General features: G+C 37.3%; 7 protein-coding genes across 11 annotated transcripts; 4 read left to right on the top strand and 3 right to left on the bottom strand.

The window, feature by feature from the left end:
• Positions 1 to 70: 70 nt before the first annotated feature.
• On the bottom strand, positions 71 to 2,056 carry LOC120017119 (isoeugenol synthase 1-like). 3 transcript variants are annotated; one of them, XM_038870205.1, is made up of 6 exons: positions 2,023 to 2,056; positions 1,610 to 1,826; positions 1,401 to 1,535; positions 1,084 to 1,312; positions 782 to 985; positions 161 to 360 (listed from the first exon to the last, which is right to left on the bottom strand). In XM_038870205.1, the coding sequence occupies exons 2-6, from the start codon at positions 1,793 to 1,795 to the stop codon at positions 161 to 163; spliced, it is 954 nt and encodes a 317-aa protein (XP_038726133.1). In that variant the 5' UTR covers positions 1,796 to 1,826; positions 2,023 to 2,056. The 3 variants fall into 3 exon arrangements, with proteins under 3 accessions (XP_038726132.1, XP_038726131.1, XP_038726133.1); XM_038870204.1 differs by lacking the exon at positions 2,023 to 2,056 and having other exon boundaries at positions 71 to 360; positions 1,102 to 1,312; positions 1,610 to 2,005; XM_038870203.1 differs by lacking the exon at positions 2,023 to 2,056 and having other exon boundaries at positions 71 to 360; positions 1,610 to 2,001.
• Positions 2,057 to 2,067: 11 nt separating this feature from the next.
• LOC120017121 lies at positions 2,068 to 3,346 on the bottom strand. Of its 2 annotated transcripts, none has more exons than XR_005472098.1 (2): positions 2,828 to 2,964; positions 2,068 to 2,729 (listed from the first exon to the last, which is right to left on the bottom strand). XR_005472098.1 is itself a non-coding variant. In XM_038870208.1 (2 exons), the coding sequence occupies exons 1-2, from the start codon at positions 3,181 to 3,183 to the stop codon at positions 2,610 to 2,612; spliced, it is 390 nt and encodes a 129-aa protein (XP_038726136.1). In that variant the 5' UTR covers positions 3,184 to 3,346; the 3' UTR covers positions 2,069 to 2,609. The 2 variants fall into 2 exon arrangements, 1 of the variants encoding a protein (XP_038726136.1); XM_038870208.1 differs by having other exon boundaries at positions 2,069 to 2,729; positions 2,914 to 3,346.
• Positions 3,347 to 3,762: 416 nt separating this feature from the next.
• LOC120017120 lies at positions 3,763 to 4,987 on the top strand. Its single transcript, XM_038870207.1, has 3 exons — positions 3,763 to 4,206; positions 4,285 to 4,370; positions 4,454 to 4,987. The coding sequence occupies exons 1-3, from the start codon at positions 3,897 to 3,899 to the stop codon at positions 4,748 to 4,750; spliced, it is 693 nt and encodes a 230-aa protein (XP_038726135.1). The 5' UTR covers positions 3,763 to 3,896; the 3' UTR covers positions 4,751 to 4,987.
• On the bottom strand, positions 4,877 to 14,939 carry LOC120017118 (uncharacterized ATP-dependent helicase YprA-like). Of its 2 annotated transcripts, XM_038870200.1 has the most exons (27): positions 14,621 to 14,939; positions 13,792 to 14,484; positions 13,177 to 13,282; positions 12,971 to 13,065; positions 12,146 to 12,304; positions 11,961 to 12,029; positions 11,692 to 11,814; positions 11,466 to 11,615; positions 11,072 to 11,203; positions 10,903 to 10,982; positions 10,611 to 10,705; positions 10,432 to 10,499; positions 9,665 to 9,766; positions 9,529 to 9,587; positions 9,163 to 9,270; positions 8,979 to 9,054; positions 8,172 to 8,308; positions 7,919 to 8,078; positions 7,635 to 7,814; positions 7,419 to 7,535; positions 7,103 to 7,258; positions 6,734 to 6,901; positions 6,445 to 6,557; positions 6,098 to 6,221; positions 5,345 to 5,440; positions 5,156 to 5,218; positions 4,877 to 5,077 (listed from the first exon to the last, which is right to left on the bottom strand). In XM_038870200.1, exons 1-27 carry the CDS (start codon positions 14,780 to 14,782, stop codon positions 5,000 to 5,002), a joined length of 3,669 nt encoding a protein of 1,222 aa, XP_038726128.1. In that variant the 5' UTR covers positions 14,783 to 14,939; the 3' UTR covers positions 4,877 to 4,999. The 2 variants fall into 2 exon arrangements, with proteins under 2 accessions (XP_038726128.1, XP_038726130.1); XM_038870202.1 differs by lacking the exons at positions 4,877 to 5,077; positions 5,156 to 5,218; positions 5,345 to 5,440 and adding an exon at positions 5,468 to 5,771.
• Positions 14,940 to 15,742: 803 nt separating this feature from the next.
• On the top strand, positions 15,743 to 16,377 carry LOC119980051 (dirigent protein 22-like). Its single transcript, XM_038822705.1, has one exon. It carries the CDS (start codon positions 15,761 to 15,763, stop codon positions 16,289 to 16,291), a length of 531 nt encoding a protein of 176 aa, XP_038678633.1. The 5' UTR covers positions 15,743 to 15,760; the 3' UTR covers positions 16,292 to 16,377.
• Positions 16,378 to 22,083: 5,706 nt separating this feature from the next.
• On the top strand, positions 22,084 to 22,879 carry LOC120017019 (dirigent protein 23-like). Its single transcript, XM_038870058.1, has one exon. It carries the CDS (start codon positions 22,125 to 22,127, stop codon positions 22,665 to 22,667), a length of 543 nt encoding a protein of 180 aa, XP_038725986.1. The 5' UTR covers positions 22,084 to 22,124; the 3' UTR covers positions 22,668 to 22,879.
• A 783-nt stretch (positions 22,880 to 23,662) lies between these two features.
• Positions 23,663 to 24,247, top strand: LOC120016748 (dirigent protein 1-like). Its single transcript, XM_038869657.1, has one exon. The coding sequence runs from the start codon at positions 23,663 to 23,665 to the stop codon at positions 24,245 to 24,247; it is 585 nt and encodes a 194-aa protein (XP_038725585.1).
• The last annotated feature ends 1,527 nt before the right edge of the window (positions 24,248 to 25,774 follow it).

Genomic DNA, 25,774 nt, shown 5'->3' with positions numbered 1-25,774 from the left:
TTATAAATCACTCAGATTGGCATGTCTGATGTGGGATTTTTCATCATGTACTCTTTTGTACAATACTAACTAAAACCAAAGTCCAAGCAAATGTTCATTAAACAAAGGATTAAACACAATAACATTGACATTTAGCTAGGAATTAATATTGAAAGGGTAGTCATGCTAATGTTGCTAATTTGGGTTTTGGAGGATTGACCAAGCAAATATCAAGGATTCCATCGACGCAAGTGTAGTTGTAATCAGGGTATAGCTTTGATGCCTCCAAATCATCACCACTTAATTCAAAGCTCATTTGATCTCCCTGAATGAATATATTGTGTAGCACTGCCGCCGGAATGTTTTCTGGGTAGGGTAAAGCTGTAAAGCAAGAAATTACGTAACTCAATTTTCAATAAAAAAAATAAAAATATTTAGGATCTCAGTGTTTTTCTCAGGCAATCCCAAATGTTGTGATGGAACACATGATTCATGTGAAATCATAGACCTTATATGATGACTATGAAATCGTGTGTCCATCCATCTCAGTATTTGGGATAATTGAGACAAAAAAAACTGAGATTCTTAAGACTTCTTACAAAAAAAAAAAAAAAAAAAAACCGAAGTTGAGGTGTAGGCTTGATCACGGGCAAAGAGACCTGCCAGGCCCGGCCCATCTAGCCTGTTCTCTTACTTGTTGGGCCAGGCTAGGCTGGGCTGGACTTGGACTTCATATAAAGCTGTAACCGCTTATACAAAAGTCCGGCCCGGGGCTTGATGAGTTGGATCGAGCATATCTTACTCTGGGTGAGTTTGATGAGCTCATCCTCATGAACATAAACTTTTTCGCAAGTGTGTCCCGTCTTTGTCTCCCACATAGATATGAGGTCTAGTTGAGAGACAATGTTGTTTGAGGGCCTGCAGATAACGACACTATTGGCTGTTCTTGGATCTGTGGCTGCTTTAACGGTGTACGCAGCCACATCTTCTTCATAATTCAGCACCGCTGCACATAATATACATATATATACACATATAATTAAAAATATCAGTTCATTAGCTAATTTGGATTTGAATGCGTGATGAGAATAAACTGCTAATCACCTTTGGCTTCACCAGTACCATAAACTACGACATTGTCGCGCGACTCGCGTGGATGGAGAAAGTAATCAATGAAGTATGCTGCAAATGAATTTGCAGAAACATAAGTGTATGATAGTCCTGCTGCTTCTGTTGCCCTCCTTTTTTTCCTCTTCCTCTCGGACAGAGCTTCAAACGGCGGGAGCCCGCTTACTCTATCCACTTCATTTCCATATTCGGAGGGTACAAATCTCTGCACATAGTTACATTGCCATATCCATGATTAGTTGATTACCAATTTACCATATATCATATATGTAAAGGAAGGGCTTGGTTTATACCTTTATAGTGCCAACTTCTTTCACAGCACTAATTATGTTGAGTTGGTGAAGATATTGAGGAACTCCGACTGTAGAAATGACAACATCTACTTGTCGCAGAGCTGAAACAAGCCTTCCGTGGTCATCTAACTCACCCTGTGAACAAATTATGTATGATGTACATCCATAAGTCTATATCAATTGAAACTAAGGTGCACAAACTGTATTACTTGGAACACAGAGACTCCCATGGATCTAAATTCCTCGTGTGTCTTTAGCTTGGAAGGGTCGGAATCTGGTTTGATTGGGCGAACATAAGCGTAAGTCGGATGGCCCATTGATACGCTTGCCTTCACCATGAATTTTCCTAGATACCCAGTTGCTCCAATTATTAGTATCTTGTTCTCATGAGCCATAGCCTTCCTTTGTTTCTGTTCCTCTTTCCTTCTGCACATATATTGCAGTAAGATGGTTTTGGGACTAATACTTCCTCCTTATAAAAAGGGGAAAAAACCATTCATTCTCAAGTATGCCCCAGTCAAAAGGTAGGTTTGCTTCTTTTTTTTGTTCCATGGTAAGTTTTGAGGGTAACTTGTGGTTAATTATCAGATAAAGCGCGCAAAATTTTCTATATAAGATTTATCTTAATGGGTTTTTGGCGCAGCAGAGACTTTGGGTTGCAGAGCATTCTATCGAACAGTTGCTTTGAGTGTCATTACAATAGAAAGCAAAGCAACCAACCATTCACAAAATCTAACGGAACTCCGGATTCATCATCAATTGTAATATTATTACACGAAATAATGTAGCACTAACAACTTACCTCAGATAAATATGCCTGAAAATGAACAAAAAAAAGAAAAGAAAAGAAAACGAACAGCTAGCAACAATAATGGCAAACAAGACCAAGAGTTCACCACTTACGATTCAACTGATATTTCCTAGTGATCTCAGTAACACACAATACTGTCCTCTTTTTGCAAAATATCACAAAAGAAATTGCTTTGCCTATCAAACTGAGTCAAGATCTTTTACCAATCTCATTCCTAAGCCACACATTTTTTTTGGCAGACAAATAGAGATGCCAGTACAATAATGTGAAGCATTTCTGTGTCCTTTTTTTCCCCTCAAAATATATTTTGTGAAAATGAATGATAGTCAACGTAGTAAAAGTAATTAAAAAAAAAAAAACCAGCATCCTTTCTGAGCAAACATAGATAGGAATAATATTCAATAATTTACGAGAAAAAGAAATCCACTAGGAGGATGAGATTGGCAAGGACTGTCCGTCTCCCTGTTGCAAGGTTCAAAATCTTCACCCTCTCCTTGCCTTGCCTTACAGGGTCTTCCCTGAAAACCAAAAAAAAAAAAACATCACAGCATATCCGCGCCAACGTTCTTCCACCGAAGTTTTGAGGCATAACTGAAGCAACCAATTTTAACTGAACCTTTGATTCATGTTTCTTCCGACCCTACAAATTGGGTTTTTCCACTCTATTAATTACAATTATTGATCTATGTTTCTTCAATTCACCTTTTTTTTGGGGTTTGAAATTTGTGTACTTGGTTTTATTGCAGACACAATCCAGGCTGCACGGAATTTCTGGAGATTGGATAGAGTGGAGTTTGGGGTTGGCTGTGAATGTGACGGTATTATGCGAGAAGGTTTTTGACACGAACGATGGAGATGAGTGCGGCTCCCCGGCTGCGCGCTCTCTCTTTGTTTTTTTTTTGCAGGTTTTTCGTCGATTGGGCCTGGATATTTGGGCTTGTGTGTAGAGTCTTTTGAGTGGGCTTTATACATGGGCTACTTTGACCCTATTGGACTGCGAATCCTTACTGGCTTTTGGGCTACTAGGAGTAATTGGATACGGGCTCCTTTTGCTAACAGAGGTGGGCTCATGAAATTTTGGGCTACTTTTGCTGCGTAGGCCTAATCTATTTCCACTACGCAACGGACCACTTGCAATTGAAGAATATAAAAAACGAATTAGACATCTTGACCATTAAAAATAAAAGTGGCATTTTTTCTTCACGAGTAATTGATTGATGTGTAACCCTCTACGCATCTGGAGATGAATAGTATAAAAAGATTTTCATGGCTTGCATGTAAGTCAAAAGAATCGTTCACGTTTCAAACAAGGCAGGCAGGCAGCTGTGTCTGTATGTGAGAGTACGTGCAAGCAAGTCACTGGAATGTTTTTGCCTAATTATTGGCGACAGCACACCACTGTATGCAGTGAGATTAAGATATTTGTGGAACCATTAATTAGTTGGTGTACAATGAATGTATGGAGGCCATGCTGCGTCGGTCCAGTACTACTTCAAGGTACGCACGTCCAACTAAATTGCGTAGAAATATAAACAAACAAACAAACAAGGGAACGACTAATGAAAAATAAACAACACAGAATTCACAAAGTCAACACAGAACAATCTCCACGAGAAATATACTTGTGTCTTCTTCACAACTAGTATATATATATATAGTGTAATAAGCTCTGAATAAATTTAACAATGACTCCTTCACGCCTCAGATCTCCAAGTTTCTCTATGAGGAGGTCTCTGTCTCGTGTTCAAGTCCGATCGCCTTCAATTCGATCCAAACCCTCTGAAACTGATCAAACAACCGAGTTCTTGGGGAATGACGAAGAAGAAGTGGACAGCTATGGATTTCAAGGGGAATTGAGAGATGGTAGTAATAAGGTTATGGTGGTGGTTGATTCTACGGTTGAAGCTAAAGGTGCTCTCGAATGGGCACTGACACACACTGTTCAAACCCAGGATTCTATTCTTCTCCTCCATATAATTAACCCATCCAAACAAGGTAAAATCACTTCATTCTACATTAGAAGTAATTATTGCATCTAGGGAGATTAATTATGGTGCCTAATTTTCAATGCAGGTGAAGAGTATAACCAGAAGCTTAAGCTAAAGGCCTTTGAAATCCTTCGCTACATGAAAACCATCTGCCAGACCAAGAGGCCTGGGGTGAGTATAATCAACAGTATGAATTTAGTAAAGTTTATTAATTTTATATTTAACACAGAATTTGTATGTTTGATTAATTACAGGTACAAGTTGAGGTAGCAATGCCAATGCTGGAAGGGAAGGAGAAAGGTAGAGTAATAGTGGAAGAAGCAAAGAAAGAGAAAGTGTCACTATTGGTGTTGGGGCAAAGAAAGAGATCAATGATGTGGAGATTCATGAAGAGATGGAGAGGGAAAAGGAACAACCACCATGGGGGGTTTGTGGAGTACTGTATACAAAATGCTTCATGTATGACAATTGCAGTAAGGAGGAAGGGCAACAAGCTTGGAGGCTACTTGATCACCACCAAGCGTCACAAAAATTTCTGGCTCTTGGCCTAACTAAGTTTTATGTTCAAGTTCAGAGTTTCAGAGTCCAAAGATTTGGGTTTGTGAAAATGAGATTTAGCGCTTGCTAGGTCAGTCAGTTGTTCCTGCCTGGTCACTGGTCAAGTGATTGTTTCCTAGTTCCTACTTAAATCAATTGTCAATATATATATATAGTGTGAAGCAATTCGTTTACTAAAAGAGTAAAATTTTATATCTTAAAAGAGGACAATTTCAGTCCTCAACTATCAACTTACTTCCCCATCATGACAAACCTGCTTCAATAGTTTTGGAAGAATCAGTTTTTCCTATAAAGATAGATTCCTCTGCATCAAGAACATCCTAAAAGAAAAAAAAGGAAATATCAGCTGTTGAAAACGAAATAGGAAAGATAACACGTCAGTAAATTTCAGGCAGCACCTTAATGATCATAATTGCCGCATCCTTGTGTAACCCTTCATTGTACTCATGGCATATGAGACTCTGCAACATGTATGAAATATAGATTATAAAAAAAAACAAAACATGTATGTAATATAAATTTATAAATGTTTTACTCATATTATCAGAAATAGAAAGGCATTGAAGCAAGAGAATATTGAGGCAGACTTGAACACAGTTTGGGCAACCACTGTCCCAAGAGCAGCAGCAAGACGAGAGAAGTTCCAAAGCTGCATTTAAAAGCTCTTTGAAATAGGGTTGAACCTATACAGAGGCATAAATGTCCATGTTAGTGGTGAAAAGAACGAGCAAATTAGGCATTAGGAGATTGAAAAACTACAGGCTAAATTGCTAATGTTCCAAACAACATTTATGAGATCGGAATGCTAAAAGCTAACAATAAAGCTTCCTTGAATAAGTTCTTCACATGCAGAGGTAATCAAAAATAGTATATTGACTTCCAAAGTGGTAGAGTTGCAACTTAGATGTCGCATGTTCAATTCCTAAAAACAGCCTCTCTGCATATTATGTGGGGATAAGTTCTACAATTGCATACATCCCATCTATCCCCGACCCTGGCCACTGCAGGAGACTTCTGCACAGGAGTTGGAGTTGTTTACCATTCTACACCCTCACCCCCAAGCAACATTTTTATTATTTCAGAGAACGTGAAAGCTCTGCAAGGTTGCACCTTTGTGGACCTGCCTTGCAGAGTAAACAACTAATACTAGTAACCACCCGCAAGCCACTAATATCAGTAAAATCTAAGTTGCACCAGGGAGATTGAAATACAAGACCTCCGAGTTTATGATTGGTCCCAGAGTCCCTTCACTTACGATTGGGTTACCCATGTTTGGGTTAACATCTGTTATAGAAAAGCTAAATGAATTTCAATTCAAACACTTCAATATGTGAGTTTACCTGTACAGAGATTCCAGTTCCACCTGGCTGTTTATCATATAACAGGATCCTTTCAGGAAAATAGCGGGTATCATGAGAATTTGGACACTCTGGAGCCAAGTCAGAATAGTTGCATCTTATATACCTACAAAGCAAAATCATTACCTAGGAGTAAAGTGAAAATGACTTATAAATAGACAGCAATATTAGGCCAACTGCTTCAAGAAAAGTAACCAATGTCCTTCAAATATAAAATTCCAATGTCGATGCTGATTCCAGTCACGGTTCAGCCTCACGTTTATGTGTTTTAGAATCCAGATAGCAGCTGCTTGCCAGATAAGTACTTGCACAGATCGTAAGATACTTACAAAGGCACCACATTCAGAACTGCATGAGAAGCAGCATGCAGACCCCCACGAAATGAATAATTTTTCTCCATTACAGCTGTCTTTATGGATTGTGGAACTCGAATCCAAACTGCCTGTCTTCATCTAAGATAATAAGATATACAGGTATAACAGTTTCCCAGAAATATAATTTACTGGTACTTTTCTGTTCAGAAAATTTAGGAAAATAATTAATATACAAAAAGTCATGAAAGCATGATTAGAAAGTAGAAACAATGGACAAATCTTTGTAAAATGCTCGTAGGTCAACCTGCGATTCATATGAATATTTAGGCAGTGACAGTTCAACTGTCTCAAAGACTTGATGGCTTCCTTTCCATATTTTATGGAAGCCAAACCAAGTAGTAGTTACTCTGCAAGTATTTGCTTGGGCTGTTGTTCTTGTGAATACACTCTCTGAAACCCTCGCTGGATACGCCTGTAGAAAAACAGCACAGGCAGTTGATGAGTACCAGATATGGAGAGATTGAAAGGCGACAGAGCAAATGTAATAATGTTAAAATGCATCTGAGTAACAGTTTAAAAGAAGCATAGACTGCATGGAAAAAGCATACAAACTTTCTCACACAGATTACTGAATGCAGTATAAAAAACAGGACAGAGTTAAGAGCCCACATACAATATTGCCGCCAATGACATGAATATCTGTATAATCGCGAGTTTTTGTGTAATACTTCAAATCAGCTTCTTTGCAAAGAGCAGTCTTTCCCGATAAATCCAAGTTCTCAACCAGATAGGTTCTTCCTTGATGCATATAGACGGCGCCTTCATATACCTAAATGAAACGGATGTTTCAATGTGAGGGCAATAGAGGTACAAGCTTGCAAACAAAATAGTATGCATTTAAGGGTCTACAACCAGAATAGAATTACTCCATTGTCAACAATTAAGTTTTTGATACAGAGTATTAACATGTGAAATCACAATTTCAGTACCTGAAAGAAAGCCCTGCTTTCCTCAATCTCTTCAATAACTTTGTCCCGTTTCTTGTCTATTACCTGGTATCTCTCAGCCTCTATTGCTCTAATGCTAATTGCACGTGAAGGTATTTTCTACAAAAAGAAAGCAAACCAATCGGGGATGATTTACTTAGAAGAATACATGTTACATTAACCGAAGGTAGACCAAAAACTGCATTATTTCAGATCTACCTCACGACCAACGTAGCTCCACATTCTACAAGAAATCTCAACCGACAGATCAGTGCTGAGGCATCCTCTTTTTTTGAGGGACATTATGGCAGTCCCTAAACCAGAGCCAAAATATTTCTCATCATAAAGCAAACTAATTGGGTGCTCTAAAGCAGCGCAGACCAGATGCTGCTGTAGTACCTATAAAACATAAGGGTATCATATACAACATGCACAAATTTTGCTAATTTTTTGGCAACCAAGTATGTCGATAAGAGGAAAATTAAATCATAAACACTTGAAACCTGCTGGTTTTGGGCATCAACATGACAGCACTCAATTGGACTCTCAAAGAGTTTTCTGGGAAATCTCATGAAATATTGATCAAGAGGCCCTTCAAAACCAACATAAACAGCAAGTGATGTCTTCTCTCGTCGACCAGATCTTCCAGCTTGCTGCCACAGGCTATATGATAAAGAGAAATAAGGCTCCCAATAAAAAAATTTGAACAGCTCTTGCATAACTGGAAAAAGAATTACAAATCACCAAGTGCTTTACCTAGCAATGCTACCAGGAAAGCCTAAATGCAAGGTTACATCGATATGCCCGACATCAATACCCAGCTCAAGGGCATTCGTTGCAGCAATGCCACATAGCTTCCCACTAAACAAATCCTTCTCTATTTTTCTTCTATCCTGTTTTATCAGTAAGGCAACATAAAAACATGACAAAGCATGCATTGATGGTAAACAAAAGTAGGGTTTTTGTGGACGGTTTGACAGCCAAAAAGAAAAAAGGGTAAGAAAGAGTAAACAAACACAAAGATGATAGAGATTCTGGAAGAGGTTAGAGATCCTGGCAAGTGAGGATGCATTATGATGTACTCTTAGGAGTTTCCCAACTGATAGACCAGAAGAAAGGTCATATAGAGTCAGCAATAATGCAGCAAAGAGGGTTTCCATTTAATGACTTCTGCATTTCAAAACAGTATCATCACTTCTGTCGTGATAAAATGAGTACACTAAAGGCGTCAAGAGATATCACAAAAAGTACGACCTAGGCAACTAAGAAAACATCAGATGTAGCAGAACTCTAAATGATGTTACTATTTACAACCCCACAAAACCGGCAGAAGATAAAGTCAAGCCAATGTTTTTCAAAATCATCATAGAGATTTTATTTCTTCAAAAGGCCTCCTACTTCTCTCTTTCATGGTCAGCCAGGAAATGGTTAACAAGATTCTTCATCATAGTCAAAGATTTGTCCCAAACATTGCCAAAAGTTCATGTGTTGCACCCTAATTTAGGGAGGTCAACAGAGTCAAAACATTGTTTGCGATCAGAAAAGGAGAACTGAATTACTGACCTGAGCAACATAGCCAGCACGATACGCACAGATAGAATCTACAAGGTGGGGGGCTGCTTCCTGAAGAATCTCACGCCTGTCAAAATTATTGAAAGTATATCTAAATAACAGTACCAATGAAAATAAAAATAAAAAAAGTTGCCAAAAATTTCATTAATATAATCAATATAAGTATGTAACATACGTATAGGATAAAACTAGCTCACAAAGTTTACGCGATCTACAGAAAGCAATGCAACGGAGTCCATGCTGAACCATCTCTGCAAAGAGATGCGAAACTTCGGAAATTGGGCTAGGTAAATGACAAAGAAAAAGTTGATAATTAAGCAATCAAATAGACATCAGAATAGAAACAGTAGTAGTGGATTTAATTCCTAAATTTCATTATCATAGTATATTGTTTGTTAATGGAACTAAGGCAACAACATCAAGGTGTATCCAGATGTTGATTAAAAAGATTACAAGTTTAATCACCAAATATTTAAATCAATTAGAAAACTGTAAAAGTGTTCTCTTATTTTTCAATCCCATAATTGTTGTTGACTGTTACCTAAAAGCTTTACGTGTCAATTCAACATCGTCTGTGGCAATCTGTGTCTCATTGGACACCTGTAATTATGCAACAAATACATAAATACCAACTGCAGGTAATCAGGGAAAAAGAAGAAAGAACATCAAGCACCTACACTGGTGAGAGATAACGTAGGATTCCAGAGGGAAAATAACTTTCGAGAAGAATGACTTCCGTCATTTTCAATGAGCTCCAGTGTTGATAAACTCGCAAGTTCCTAGTGCATCCATATGTTATATTTTTAATCCAAAGATACAATTACAGAAACAATTAGCAGTAGACGTCAGTCATCAGAATTCCCATCAGAAACCTTAAGTCTAAAAAATATTGAGTGCACACATTTAAAATTCAATATTTGAGAAATATAACCTAGCCATGTGAACATTTTCACCTCTTACATTGCTAACTGTACTACAGTTGGGCTACCCTGCTAAAGACATCCATATAAAACCTCGAAAATGTTCATAAAACAAGCTAGAAAAAATCCATCAGGTTTGACCACTAGTATCTCGTCCACTAGCAGAACAGGTAACATCATAAACAAGCTGGTATATGTGAAAGAACAACATCTCTGTAAAACGCTTGTAAACTATTCAGACCACATTGATTAAGGCAAAGCAACTTCATCAAGTTCCCAACCCTTTAATCTTTAGAACGTTTTCAACATCAAAGATTAGGATAATATGGGCATATTGACAACTGCATTCGCATACTACGTCTCACTTTTCAAAAACAAGTGCAGAAGCCCACATATATGACCATTCATAAATTTATCCACAAAAGCAAAAAAATGAAAGAGAGAGAGAGAGAGAGAGAGATGGAACGCCATATCAACAAGATGCTTCATATTCTAAATAATTTGAAATTAGTCTCTAATCTTACCATGCAATGCTCACGAGGATTTGCAGAAGTTGCAGTTGAAAACACAAAAGAAGGATCACTACCATACACTGCAAAAGTGCAAATTAAAGCAGATAGTGTATTAGTTTTTTCAAGTCAAGTTAAAAGGAGAATTAAATCCAAAAAATTCCAATTGTTTCATTATCATGCACAAGTCATACCATGAGAGCAGATGCGGCGTAGTCTTCTCAATATAAGAGCAGCATGGCATCCAAATGCTCCCTTGTAAGCATGAGCTTCATCAATCACCACATACCTATTGTATAAGAATATAGATATTCTTAACCGTTTTACATGTAATTGCTGATTAAATAATAATATATAATCCCCAAACCATCACTTGAGCCAGAAAGCGAGTTAGGGTACTAGACCCCTTTAGATGAAAAGGAGGGAAACATAATATGTAGTTCTGATTGTAACCAAAGTTAAGGATAATGATATAACCGACAGTACCTAAGATTTGATAAAATTTGACTGAATTTCCCATGAATGGGCAAGATTGACATGTGTAACATATCTGGATTTGTGATCAACTGCATGCAAAATGACGAGCTTTTAAGCATGTGGTTTGATGATGAAGAAACCCAAACAAAACTGGGACAGCAAAAGCTTACTGACTTACAAGTCTAGCTTCGTCACGTAAACGTGTTCTTTCACTCTGTGAAGTGTCACCATCATATATCCCCATATTTATACTTACATCAAATTCTCTTGTCATCGTCAACAAAGCTCTTAGTTGATCTTGAGCCAAAGCCTACATGAATGAATAGATTATACCATCTAGTCAAATCCCATGTAACAAAATGAGAATGTTCATCAAGGCATTAACATGTGTGTTTGTGTATGTCCAATAATGCACAGGTAAAAGGCAAACAACTCCCGTGTACGAGGCTCCTGCAGTGGGTAGGATCGGGGACATGCAAGATGTACACAGTCCTTACCCCCACATAATATGTCAAGAGGTTGTTTCCAGGAATTGAACAATGCACACTAAAGGTAAAATTATTGTAGAGAACCTTCGTCGGAAACAAGTATAGAGCACTTGATGATGGGTTCTCGCATAATGCTTCGAGAACTGGCAGGTTATAGCATAGTGATTTCCCACTAGATGTCATTGTTGCCACTACAACATTCTTCCCAGCAAGTGATGCTACAATTGAATCTGCCTGCGAATCTCAAGAGGTTAAGCCTACTCAGAAATGACGAAAGTAAAAGAGTCGCAAGATAGGAAATGGCCCATACCTGGTGGCTGTATAATTTAGTAATTCCAATACATCTGAGGACAGATTTAGTGTTATACGATAATTCGATTGGGATATCTACATGGGTTGCTTTCCTGGCACCAATATCTTCAACATGCACCATCTTCAATAGAAGAAAAAAAGCATTGTCAAGGATGACCACATGACCAATTAGGCTGTTTTACCCTTAGCTTTTCATGTATCAGGCACCTTCTAGTCTTCCCCCGAAAAGAAACAAAGAAAAAGGGCAAAAAAAACTTTTAGAGTTACCTGTCCTCGAGATCCAAAACCCTCTCGAAGATGTTCAACCATTTCCACTGGTGACAAATGATTAGTTTCCTGTTAAGTCAACAATTTAGACTTAATAGCATGGATCTAATAGGTAGGCTCACTGCCTATCTTACATGTGAGAGGCAGTGAATAATTAAAAGATAATGAAAAAATGAAAGACCTACATGGCATCGTTTCTGGAGTGAATGAGATGTTGAAGCAGAAGATATGGAGCTCTTGGCACTTTCCGTTGCATTTCTGCTTGCAGAGGAACCACTTTCCTTCACAAATTTGAAAAAATCCTCCATGGAAATAGGCATTGACAAAGCATTCCCATTTTTATCCTGCGTGAAAGGATTAAAACAATGCAGTTAGGTCACAATCAAATCTGTCTATCACATGGCAGCTGCATAATTATTCATTAACGGGCTTCTTTGGATTTTATAGTATCAAAAATGCCAGCATCAGCGTGGGAAACTCACAATTCAACCAATCAATGCAGGTAAGCCTCTAGATTGCCACCAATATATTACTTGCTTTAACAGCGGCCATGGAACAAAATACCAGATCTCAAAGCTTTGCCTTACTTTAGTGCAGGAAAAGTTAACAACTTTTCAATAATACAATGTAACATAGAATAATGAGTGTATATTAACAAGCCAGAGTAGAAAAAACTATAGTTAACAGTGAACTGGAACCCTCCTATTCGTAATACTAAATGCGTGACATTTCAAATCTTGACCATGTTACTGTTACTGAAGCAGCTGTTGTGAGGTTATATATTCTCTGATTAGCATTAGGAAAGACCGTGGGGACACGGGATGAATAATTGTCCGGGCATATAAGTTCAAACAACAAAGCATCAGATGAACATTATCATGGAGAACAGTGTATGAAAAGAAAGGGCACATAGAAAGGATATACATGTCTAAAGTATGTATTAACTTGGGGTACAGTATCTATTAAGTTGGTGTAGAAAGAGCTTGGAAATGGCAAACACTGAAACACACCATTAGCCGTAAACCAGCTTTTCGCAGATTAGTTTTGAAGATATCTTCCCGTTTCTTCATTGCACTAAGTATCTTCGAAAAATTGCCTTTTTTCCCTACCAATGGGAATGCGAAACCAGTGTAAATACATTTCTAATTCAAAACCATATCCAACTTCTAGTAAATTCATAGATGTAAATTAGAAGAATATGACAATTAAATGGTACCAGTTTTCTGCCTGACTCCATCTCCTTTCTCTGTTGAAGAACTGATGATAACAATAGTATCTCTACAGTTTGTGAACTTTGTATCATTTTCTACAAAACTTACCACCTGAGACAGAGACAACATATATGTTTTAACCCAAATGGATGGCAGAAAATATAGAAACTCTTTGTAGAGCTTAACAGTCATTGTGTACTTTGATGATACATGGAGAAAAAAGTTTCCTTAAGAAATCAGAGGTAGCAGAAAATCAAGATTAAAAAATTCGTAGCTACAGGAGGGTTCACCCACGGTAAGTGTACATCTTATCCTAACACTCAAGACAAAAGGTTGTAACTAAAATTTGAACATATGAAAACATGGTGAAGTAAACCTGTGCTTGACAGAGAAACTAAAAATTTATGAGATGATAGTGGCCAAGTTGGGTACTCGGTATGGGATGCCATCAAACACTTGACGACAATTGCATCAGTAGTCACAACACAAACAGTCCACTGCAGCTCAAGCCTTTTGCATTTGAGTTAGATACCAAGTTTAATAGAGTGCATCCTGATTTCCCTTACAGTAAGGTGATTAATGAATTGAAAAACATAATATTTAGAAGTGAAATTAATTACCTTCGGACAAAGAACAGAAAGATTCTCTATATCATCCAACCCAATTTGAACACCAAACTTTCCAATCTCTTTAAGTCCTTCAATCAAACAAATTGAGGAAACCTCTTCCCTCTGCAACTGAAGAAACGAGGAGAGTATGTTCAAGAAAGTGAATCCCTCCATGATTTTCTTTAACCACGAAGGACAAAAGCATAACTTGATATTGTCATTGGGATTCTCCCTGTCACAGTTCCAATTTGCTTCTCTTAGAAACAAACAATTCCCAGAATATGGAAATGATAAACAATTTTCCAACTTCAAAACCTCAACAAATGTTTTACAACTCTCGTCATTAACCAGATTCCAGTTATTTGACTTATAAACACTCCACACAAATTCATACAAACGCTCCTCTCCATTATCTTTAATAGTTTCCCTCTTATGTTTGTACCCAAAAAATATATTCTCCCTCTCATGATCAGTCCGTCCCTCACCACTATTAGCTTCACCACGTAAAGAAGATAACTCATTCATCATATCAGAATAAGCTGATTCTGCAAAATCTGAGAGTGGGTTTTGATTAAGAGCATTGGAGGAAAATTCAGGATTTGGAGTCGCGGGACGGCTCTTCTTGGTGAAAGGAACTAACACCATGAACTCACCAGACGCAATGGCGTGTTCGCCTACACTGCTCTGGGGGCTCAGTTTAGCACCCTGGTTAGAAACACGGCAAATAATAAGGATTAAGTAATCAAAACCCTATAAAAACATGCTGAATCGTTTAAGCAAAAAAAACGTGGCAATGTAATTTCAACAATAGAGTAAGGAATTAGAGAGAAGGGCTTCTTGCCTTGAAGAAAATATGGAAATTTTGGTACGAAGAGGCGGGAGGGAAAGTGAGCTTCAAGAGGAGCTTGAGATCGTGAATACTTTTATTCGCCGGTATATTAAAGGTCGTCAATTCGCCGCTCAGTGTACGGACTTCTATTGCGGTCTCGCACTTATCCGCCATTGAAGTCTTTGGAAGAAATCGGAAGCAATGGTGTTTGATTCTTGTGAGTACTCCAGTGCTTGTGTCAACAAAATTAGGGTTTGATTATCATACGGGTTTGGCGCGGAATTTATTTCTTGCTCCCAGCCCCAGGTTTGATTATCACGCGGGTTTTGCAATCCGGACCAAAAACTGGCCGACTAAACGTGAACCCTAAAATTTATAAGTGATCACGGGCTAGCTGGCCCTCTAGCCCACTAAACATATCATATTAGAAATGGGCTGGTCCGGGACTAAAAAGTGGGCTCCACTGAAGATATGAGTGTTTGCAGTTGGGTCATTGAATGAAATATTTTTCAATTAAGTCATTGGATATTCCAAATTTCACCAATTGAATTACTCCGTTAGATTCCGGTCCATTTCACGGTGCAAAGATTGCCTGTCATAATTTTGTCACAGTGAAATAAAAAATTAAAATAAAAAAATGGCACGTGAAATATAAAAACAAAAAATAAGAAGATAAAAAAAAAATCTCAAGAACAGAGAGTTCCACTCAATCTCTCAACAAGACACAAAAATCGAAATCCAATTTAAGCTATGAATCCATCAAAATTGAATCCAATAGCCATCGTCTCCTCCTCAAACATCCAACAAAACCCAGCATTTGTGTCCAAACACCTCTAAACTGCCTTGTCTAATATTCCACACTTCACCAAACATTCCCCCCCAAATTTCTTCCCTCTCACCTACCTGGTTTGAAAAGGTGACAGAGCCCTCCACTATTTCAACAAGCATTACCAATAGTTTCCAAAAGTAGGCATACTTTTCGAGACAATTGTCCATTAATATTTGACAAATCGAATCCCAGCATACCAGGAAGCCTTCATGGTCAACGGTGGAGATTTCCTTCCAAAGACCCATCAACCTCGATGATCTACTATATATAACACGACACTTCCAATCTTCTTTAAACTCCAAAGTTTGCATCAACAAGTAGGAATGGCGTTAACAAGCAAAATTGTGGCTTTGGCATTGATGCTTGTGACGTGCTGCGCCACCACCGAGGCCAGGAAACCCAAGGTCACAAAAATCCAATTTTACATGCATGATATTGTAGGGGGATCCGACCCAACTGCCGTTCGTGTAGCGGGCCGGTCCAACTTCACAAGGCCAGATCCAATTGGGGCCATGTTTGGATCCCTTTTTGTAATGGACAACCCACTCACGGCGACACCCGACCCAAACTCGACCGTAATAGGCCGAGCCCAAGGAACATACGCGATGTCATCACAGCATCAGGAGTTCAGTCTTCTCATGACGCTCACATATGGGTTCACCACTGGACCTTATAATGGCAGCACATTTAGTGTGCTGGGCCGGAATCCGGTGATGAGGGGAGTGAGAGAAATGCCAGTTGTCGGCGGCACCGGCACTTTTCGGCTCGCTCGGGGGTATTGCTTGGCGACAACCCAGTCCATGGACCAGATGGATGCAGTGATTGGATACAATGTCACATTAATACACTATTAGTTAATGGATTCATTTTTTACCATTTTCGCTCTAAATTGTTTCTAATCACTTATAAATAAGAACTTGCTTTCGATTTAATTAGGGTAGTCCAAGTATCCTTCTCAAATCTCAAGTCAATTATTTTGTTTTATTTTTAACAATGAACCATCTAAGATACAATCACATCGGAGAATGTTCTGCATGGTAAATTAATTTTGGGCCCGTGAGTATTCTCGTCCCATATGTACCCGACAATTACATGACCTTTGGACTCAATGACACAATGATTTAACAGAAAAACCTTGCAATGATTTACCAATTCCGTCAGGGCCGGCTCCAGGGGGAGGCCAAATAGGCAGTTGCCTAGGGCCTCTCATGGGAGGGGCCTCACTTTTTATTAAATTGTATAGTTTTATAAGAAAAAAAAATCATAATCTTTAGCAAATTAAGAAAACAAGCCCATTAGCCCAAACATAAAATGACAAGGTCATAATTGTAAAATAAGAATTAAAGAATTGAAAAAATCCTAGTAAAGACCAAAGACTAAGAGAACATGTTCTGCACTTCTCCTGTTTGTCGTCTACGGTCTACTCATCTTTTTGAAAAAAAAGGTTTTGAGAGTTTTGAGAGAGAGTCAGAGATTGAAAGAGAAGGGAAGCCACAAGTAAATCACCTATCATATATTTCTATTATTTTGACCTTTTTTGGCACACTTAATCAGAAATTGTAAATTGTTATTTGTTTCTCTAAACCCTAATTTCCTTTTTTCTGTTAGGTTTGCGCGTGATTGGGAAATCATGACAGGTAAAAGAAAGTTCGAATCGGGAAGTTCGAAGAGGAAGAAGAAAGAAAGACAAGATAAACTCACACAATCTCTCACGGGATCTATGAATAGGTATGTAAAACCTACAAATATGCTGCCAAATTTAACTGAGAGTGTGACTGTTGGTGACAGTTTGCCTGAGAATGTGATTGTGAATGCTGAAAATTTGAGCTCCGTGAATGTTGATGAAAACTTGTCTGAGAATGTGATTGTGGATGATGAAAATTTAAACCCCGTGAATGCTTATGAAAATTTGACTGAGAGTGTTGTTGTGAATGATCAGACTCATGTAAATGACAATTGCGAAGGGGATGAAATTGAAGATTTGTTTGATCCGGGAAATTGGGAGAAAAATATGCCTCAAGGAAAAGTAGATTTGTTAGTAGAGAATGGCCCAATAAGAGTTAGAGATGTAGTGTATCCGATTAATGCCCAAAATAGAAGCTTTAGTGATAAACACTACACCCGTTCTTTGCCAAATGGAGAAAAACTTGATAGGTCATGGCTAGTATACTCTCGGAAGAATGATAAGGTGTTTTGCTTTTGTTGTGTGTTATTCAATTTCAAGAGAGAGAGACTTGTGCCAAGTCCTTTAATAACAGCAACTTTAGGGTATAATGACTGGAAAAATATTCATTCGAGGCTTAGTGAGCATGAAAAGAGTAGTGTTCACTTTGATTGTTTAACAAACTGGATGGAGGCAGAAACAAGGTTGAGAAAAAAATTGACCATTGATTCTTCTAACCAAAAAGCCATCGAGAAAGAGAAAAGGTATTGGAGAGAAGTTTTGAAGAGAATTATGGGTGTTGTTAAAACTCTTGCTAGTAGTAATTTGGCATTTCGTGGCAGTAATGAGAAACTCGATGATCAAAACAACGGAAACTTTTTAAGTATAATTAGAATGATTGCTGATTTTGATCCGATAATGGAAGAACACCTTAGGCGTATTCGAAAAAAAGAGATCCGTCGCGTCCATTATCTTGGTCATAATATTCAGAATGAGTTGATACTTTTGTTGGCAGGTGAGATTAAGAGCAAAATCCTTGATATTGTCAAAGGGGCAAAATATTTTTCTGTAATTCTTGATTGTACTCCGGATGTTAGTCATGAAGAACAAATGTCTCTTATATTGAGATGTGTTGATGTTTCCAAAAGTCCAATAGCAGTGGAAGAGTTCTTTATTGGATTTATGAAAGTTGTTGAAACATCAGGGGATGCACCTTTCAATGAACTTAAACAAATTTTTGAAATTTTAAAACTTGATTTTAATGACATGAGAGGGCAAGGTTATGATAATGGTTCTAACATGAAAGGACAATACAAAGGTGTAAGTAGTAGGGTAATAAAAGAGTATCCTAGAGCATTTTACACTCCATGTGAAGTTTTTTGATGAGAATACTAGGGATGAACCAATACAAGCAGTTGAAGAATCTTTTCGAGTTAATTATTTTATAATAATAATTGATAATGCCCTTTCTTCACTCAAGACAAGATTTGTGCAGTTTGAAAAATATGAAGGCATTTTTGGGTTTTTATTCAACTTGAACAAGTTGAAAGTTGCAGATGATGAGAGTTTGAAGCATTCATGTGCTACACTTGAAGATTTTTTGAAACATGGGGATGATTATGATATTGACGCACTAGAATTATTTTCAGAATTGCAGTTGTTGAGAAAATCATTGCCGGAGAGGTTAACAAGACCAATTGAAGTGTTGGAGTATATCAAAAATTTGCGTCTTGCTTTTCCTAATGCTTGGATAGCTTATAGGATAATATTGACTGTACCAGTTACAGTAGCTACTGCAGAAAGAAGTTTCTCCAAGCTGAAGTTAATAAAAAACTATCTCCGATCAACTATGTCACAAGATATATTGAACGGTTTGGCCATATTGTCTATTGAGAAAAAAATGGCAGCTAAACTTGATCACAACGATTTAATTGACAATTTTGCACACCAAAAGGCTAGAAGAGTATTAATCCGTTCTTCTTAGATTTAGTTTAGCGTTATTTGGTTTCATTTGATGTAATAAATTTATAAGTTTGAGTTGCTTAATTTATTGGATATTGGTGATAATTTATGTGTATTCAAGAACTAATTATATTGTATTTTGGATTTATTAGATATGTTGGATTTCATATTTATAAAAAAAAATTTATTTTGAGGGATGAGGGCCCCATTTTCTTAACTTGTCTAGGGCCTCCAAAATGCTAGAGACGGCCCTGAATTCCGTATTGACAGGCGACAGCATGATCTAAACACAAGGATTGTCTGAAATGGACCCAACTACAAATAAAGCTTCAATAGAGTTGAGGTCCAACTCAACAATAAAGCTGGGCTAGTTGGTGCAAGCTTCTTTTGGGCTAGCTCTTTCTTCTTTAGGCCCACTTATTGAGCTTTCTAAAAGCTGGGCTAGTTTATGCAAGCTTCTTTTGGGCTGGTTCTTTCTTCTCTAGGCCCATTTATTGAGCTTTCTATTCAGATCAGGCCCATCAGGGGTTCACCATATACTCCAAAAACTTGAGTTGATGGAATTTCTAGATGTATTATTCAGGGGTTATTTTATTGGCACACTACTAACATACTAAATTTACACTGTTTATATTAACATGATAAGTTTACACCTAAATTTTAATGAGTAGACTAAAATGCCCTTTACTAGTAGATCTTGCTTTGCAAAGATTTTTCCAGACAGTTGCTGCTACATCCAGATCCAGTAATCATCAAACACAGCATTTAGAACTAGATTGTCCAGGCAGTCCAGTAAATTTACATTCCAGGTCAAGGGACTCGCAAGTGGGGCAGTTTTTGCAAAAAGACATTGCAGGAGCATCCAATGCAGTTTAGCTACTGAAGGGCGAAGGCTACAGAGATGACTGCACAGCCAACACAAGAGAAGCCGACGGCCCCGCTCCGGCAGTTGAAAGGTAATGTACGAACTTATATATGCCGGCACCAAATTTCCTTACACTTCCCTCAATCAAATACAATGTCTGTACATTTTCCTTGTTGCCATCCAATTAAGTATGTACTCTTTCCTTGAACAATTCAAAAACCCACACTTTCCACTATCTGTGCATATACATATGTGTGTTTGATATTTGCAATGTAATTAGTGCACTGCACAATTGATCAACAATGGCATCCGAAAGTGGGGTTGTGTTTTGAGGATTTCTTTCCTACAATCATGGAGAAAGGACAATGTGAGAGACCCTTAAAATGTGACCCCAAATCTATGTGACATTAAAATAGTCATTGATTAAAAACACACATGTATGACCCACTTCACATCTAATACTTCACATTAAATGGGAGTATTTTGAAGGTCTCAAGCATTATCCGAGATGAAATATAACAACTTTCTGATCTTTTCATTTTTGTCTAAAGGTTAATATGCCATTGTAAATAATGATATTTATGTCAAATACAAAAATATAAAAAGTTGTGTAAACTTAATGGTGTGTAAATAAAAATTCTCATTATTGAATTATTACTCTCCCCTCGATTAGGATAAGCAAAATTATTTGACTTGAGTGCCCATAACAAAACTTTGAAGGCTTAACCAAGTGAAGAAATTTTGACAACTTGGGTTTTTAAGCTTTGTTTTTGTTGAACAAATTTTGAATTTTATTTCATGTCGATTTGTTTATGGTTTGCGTGTATCAGTCAAATGTCAAAACATGAACTTCCATAGCTCCATGCTGATTGCTGAAGATATTGGAAATTAATTTTCATGGTTTGACTATGTCGAACTAAATTATATGTACATTGTAAGATAAGATGTGGTCACATAGAATATTGGATATATGAGAATAGACATGCATAAGGATATTTTAAAAAGAAGGAAGAAAAAAACAAACAAACATAAGACTTGGTAATAGACCTTCTCGATTGCTGATTTGCACTCTATTTTCTTCGAAGTAGCTTCTCATAAGGTTTACGGTGACTTTTATTAGCTTCAACTTTATATTAAAATAAGAAAAACCATTCAATAAAATTCTAGAACATCTCAATTTAACAATGATGCCATAATCATGTACAACTCCCAAATATGACTTTTTTTTTTGAAAAAATTGAACTAACTAGAACTGCAGAGACGGGTGAGCAACCCCTAAAAAATCAGCTAAAAAAAAAAAGAATACAATCGCGAGGTGCCTCATGGAAGATACGAGTCTCTATGTTCAAATTAAAAGCATAATTGGCGGACCAATTAGCGCATGTATTTGTCTCCCTATAGATATGCTTTATAAATTATAAGAACCTGCCAGTCCCTTGCGAGCTATGTACGAATAATGGATATAAATTGATGACTCAGGTGAGTTGGAACACCTTCATTTGTAAATAGCATAACTACAACTTGAGAATCGACCTCAAGCTCAACCTGACGGAATCCTAACTCCAAAATCTGACTTTTAATATAATCTATTTGAAGCTTTCTAAACCTAAAATTTAGTGATGTAATGTTATTTTTCGGTATATGTTAACCATTTAACATTTTATAGGCAAGTTATGTGGGATATTAGTCACATTTTAGAACTAATATCAAGAATTAACATTGGTGCATGGCCAATGAAATTACTTTTCGGTTTTGAACCAAAAAGAGAAGGTTAGGCTTGTCTAAACTCAAATTGTCAAGTTTACTCTGACGACAAGATAAGTTTATCAAAAATCTAGCACGTGATCATAAGGATAGTACTCATAGGAGGAATCAAACTAAGGAATGCGATTTGGCACAGAGACATTCATGTTAGATAAATCATTCTACATGCAATTTTGATCAACTACAAAATTAATAATAACATATAAGTTTTTTTTTTCTTTCTATTGAGCCGCCTTCAATTCAAACGTGAATATTAATCTAAATGACTAAATGTATACATATGACATCAGTACTGAAAACTTAATGGAAAATGAAGTTTTGACAAACTGAATTTAATTTACAATTTCAACTCTATAGTTCTGTATAAATACTCATCTCAATGAGATGGGTTAATTCATCAAAAACTTACACTACTACCTTACCATATCCATCAATGGCTTCCACAAACAAAATGGTGTCTCTCTTTGCACTTCTTGTGCTCTGCTTTGCTGCAAGTGCGACCACCACCAAAGCCCAAGGACCCATACGCACCGATATCGAATTTTACTTGCATGAAATCATAAATGGGACGGACCCAACAGCCGTACCCGTTGCGGCTCGGTCCAACTACACCGGCACAAATCCATTTGCTGCAATTTTTGGGACCATTTACGTCATTGACAACCCACTTAGGTCATCGGGAGACCCGAATTCGACTTTGGTGGGTCGGGCACAAGGGCTTTACATTTTCGCTTCGCTTAGTGAGCCTGCACTTTTCATATCTGCTACTTATACTTTCGTCTCCGGAGATTACAACGGCAGCTCATTTAGCGTGGTTGGCCTGAATAAGGTAAGAGATCCGGTGAGGGAAATTCCGGTTGTTGGGGGAACCGGAAAGTTTCGGTTTGCGTCCGGGTACAGCTTTCTTCGGACCTTCTCTGTGGATAGCTTGAATAATAATATAATCGGGTATAATGTCACCTTGCGCCACTATTAAGCTGGTGCCTACTTGTACACTTACTATAGTTTCCGATATATTTGCTTTTGTGATGGTCTTGTAATAAATTAATAATGGTGAAGTTAAGAAAAAAAAATTAATAATGGTGGGATTTGGGTTCGTTTCAGGTTTGTGTGAATTATTGTAATAAAATTGAAAATCTTGTATGGAATAAATAATATTTGGGTGGTAAATATCATTGCTTTCATCAAGTATATACTTTTTTTTTTATATCAAAATCTGCAACGACTATCTTTCGGCTGTGAGGATAAACATGAACATGTACGATATCACGTACACAACAAATATAGGTCAAGAACACATAAATTTCATGTACAAACTCCATGGAAATCAAGCTCAATATCTTTACATACAAAAATTTTGCTTACATTACTACTGTCGTGGAAGAACACGCAGTCTTACCGTCAATCCCTATAATCCCCTTCCCCTCTCTAGTCAGTCCCATACTGGTCTGCAAAAACATAATTTATCATAATAAAAGTTTTAATATATATAATATATATATATATGCACACTAAAACACCGATCAAATAATGTGTCAACAAATTATAATTTGATCAAATCACTTATCAATACTTTTTTTTTGTCTTGTGAGGCAAGAGATATTGGATTAATTATTCAGTGACTCTGACACACCACATCATATGTTAATATGATGTACTTCACAATCAATTTATGTATTTTTGAAATTTAGATTATAAAATATTTATCTCTATTATCAACCACCTATTTATCATCACCTACTACTAATAGATTGACATCGTCTTATTAATTATGATATACCACGTCAGTATCCATACTCGCCCAAAACCATTCAATAATTTCTCACACATTTTCTCAAATGTGAAGCATCTACATCAAAACACATGACATCAGGATAATATTCAAGGACAACGAAGTTTGACTAATTGAATCATCATACAATTCAAACTAGGTTGCTATGAAACGTATTAACACGGACGCGACCCAATTCTATGAAGTCCAGTCTCAATCTTCTCCATAATTCATCCGTTACCATTTACAATCATGGCTTCCACAACCAAATTTGTGTTTCTCGCAGCACTTCTCGTGCTCTGCTGTTCCACAGCCACCCAAGCCTTGGGCCTCAAACGAACCGCCAACATCCAATTTACTTGCACGAAATTCTTAACGGCACCGACCCAACTGCGGTGCCCGTCACGGCCCGATCTAATTACGCGGGTACAAACCCATTGGGTGCCGTGTTCGGTGCAATCTCCATAATGGACAACCCGCTTAGGACCTCCAGAGACCCGAATTCGATTTTGTTGGGGCGGGCGCAAGGGTTGTACGCGATGGCGTCGCAGAGTGAGGTTGTGCTGTTTATGTCGGCCACGTATTGGTTCACCGCCGGGAGTTTTAACGGGAGCTCGTTTAGTCTGGTTGGGTTGAATCACGCAATGAAGCCGTTGAGGGAGATTCCGATTGTGGGTTGTACCGGGCGGTTTCGGCTTGCGAAAGGGTATTGTATGGTTCGGACTATTGCGATGGACGGGTCGAATAATATAATCGGGTATAATGGGACCTTGTTCCACTATTGAGTTGGAGAGCTACTATTACTAATTATACACTTGGAAATATTTGTCATTTGGTCTGTAATAATGATAAGTTTTTTGTTGATGCCCCAAATTTTAATGAAGTCCGAGATCTTTAAATTTACGCAATAAAAATGTTTGATTGGAAATTTGAGTCCTTCTAAATTTTTGAGATTATTTTTAGGAAGTCATAATTGAAATTTACAATCACTATAATTGTGTACGTCATGAAGGTAGGTCACTATCTTTTATTAAGACATCATATAAATTTATAAATTTATAAATTTATTATTTGGACATTCAATATCGACCTAAACTAGTAAATTAGGACCATCGGACCTGTACGAATAACATTTTTTCACCAGAACAATGTAATAAGGTACTGTGCTCATTCATAACAGTGTAACAACGAGATATCTAGGATTTAAAAGAGAAATATAATTGGGAGAGAGGATTTGAGTTTGGAAAGAGGCATGTAGACCTTGTAGGTCTCTTCTTCACACACTTCTTCTTTTTCTTGTAGGTCTCCAGATCTCCCTATACGACACCGTTGGAGGCTTCAATTTGTTGGTGGATGCCATTAACGATGAGAGATGGAAAAACATGTGAAAACCCGAATCAAAATCAAGAACTTGAGGAGGTTGTGAGTCACAACGGTGAGGCCCATACGAAGGCCGTTGATGTCATTGATTGTGAGTAGGAGGGGGAGAGGCTAGAGAGAGAAAATGAGGAGATTGGTGGAGGAGGAGGAGAGAATAAAGAGGGAGATATAAATGATTTTAAAATTTTCATTTTCATTTGCCTTGGCCTTTATTTTTACTTTTGCCTTTACTTTTTTAAAGATTAACTTTTCAAATTTTTCTGAAATTGCATTGTCAACATGTTTAGATGGCATGCTATGTCATTATGTATATTTATGAAACCTATTTTTATGTATGTCTATCACTACCGCATAGTGTAAATCATTAAGGTAGGTCATTTTTTTTTTTTGGTAAGACACCATATAAAATTATAAATTTGTCATTTGAACGTTCAATATCGGCCTAAACTAGTAAACTCAAGCCATTAGACCCGCAAAAATACAAATTTTTCACCTTAGAACATGATAAATTGGGTCAAAACCTAGCGTACGGCCATAAAGGCCACCCCTAAATCAGTAATAACTTATCAAAATAAAAATATCAATTTTCAAAAACGATTTCTTTTCTCTTACGTGTAGTTAGATATGACATTTAGTTTCTTACACTAAAAGAATGAACATTCAATTTCATAGTTTGATTTTTTTCACCTACAAAAACATATATAAGATGATTGGATATTAAAAAATAGTATTCTAGCCTTCTAGGATCAAACATAAACGAGTTACATTAAAGTCTAACAAATTTCATTAAAAAAATCCAAATTACTTGCTTTGGATGCCTCTTGTGCTATGTTGCGCCACAGGCGGTAAGGCCCAGAAACCCAAACGCACCCGCATCGAATTTTTCGTCCACGAAGTTATCCAACTGCACGGGCGCAATTGCCGTCATAAAA

Source organism: Tripterygium wilfordii, chromosome 15, assembly GCF_013401445.1.
Source record: "Tripterygium wilfordii isolate XIE 37 chromosome 15, ASM1340144v1, whole genome shotgun sequence".
Taxonomy (NCBI): Eukaryota; Viridiplantae; Streptophyta; class Magnoliopsida; order Celastrales; family Celastraceae; genus Tripterygium; species Tripterygium wilfordii.
The sequence above is the reverse complement of the archived record's forward strand: the minus strand, read 5'-3'. Positions and strand labels throughout refer to the sequence as shown.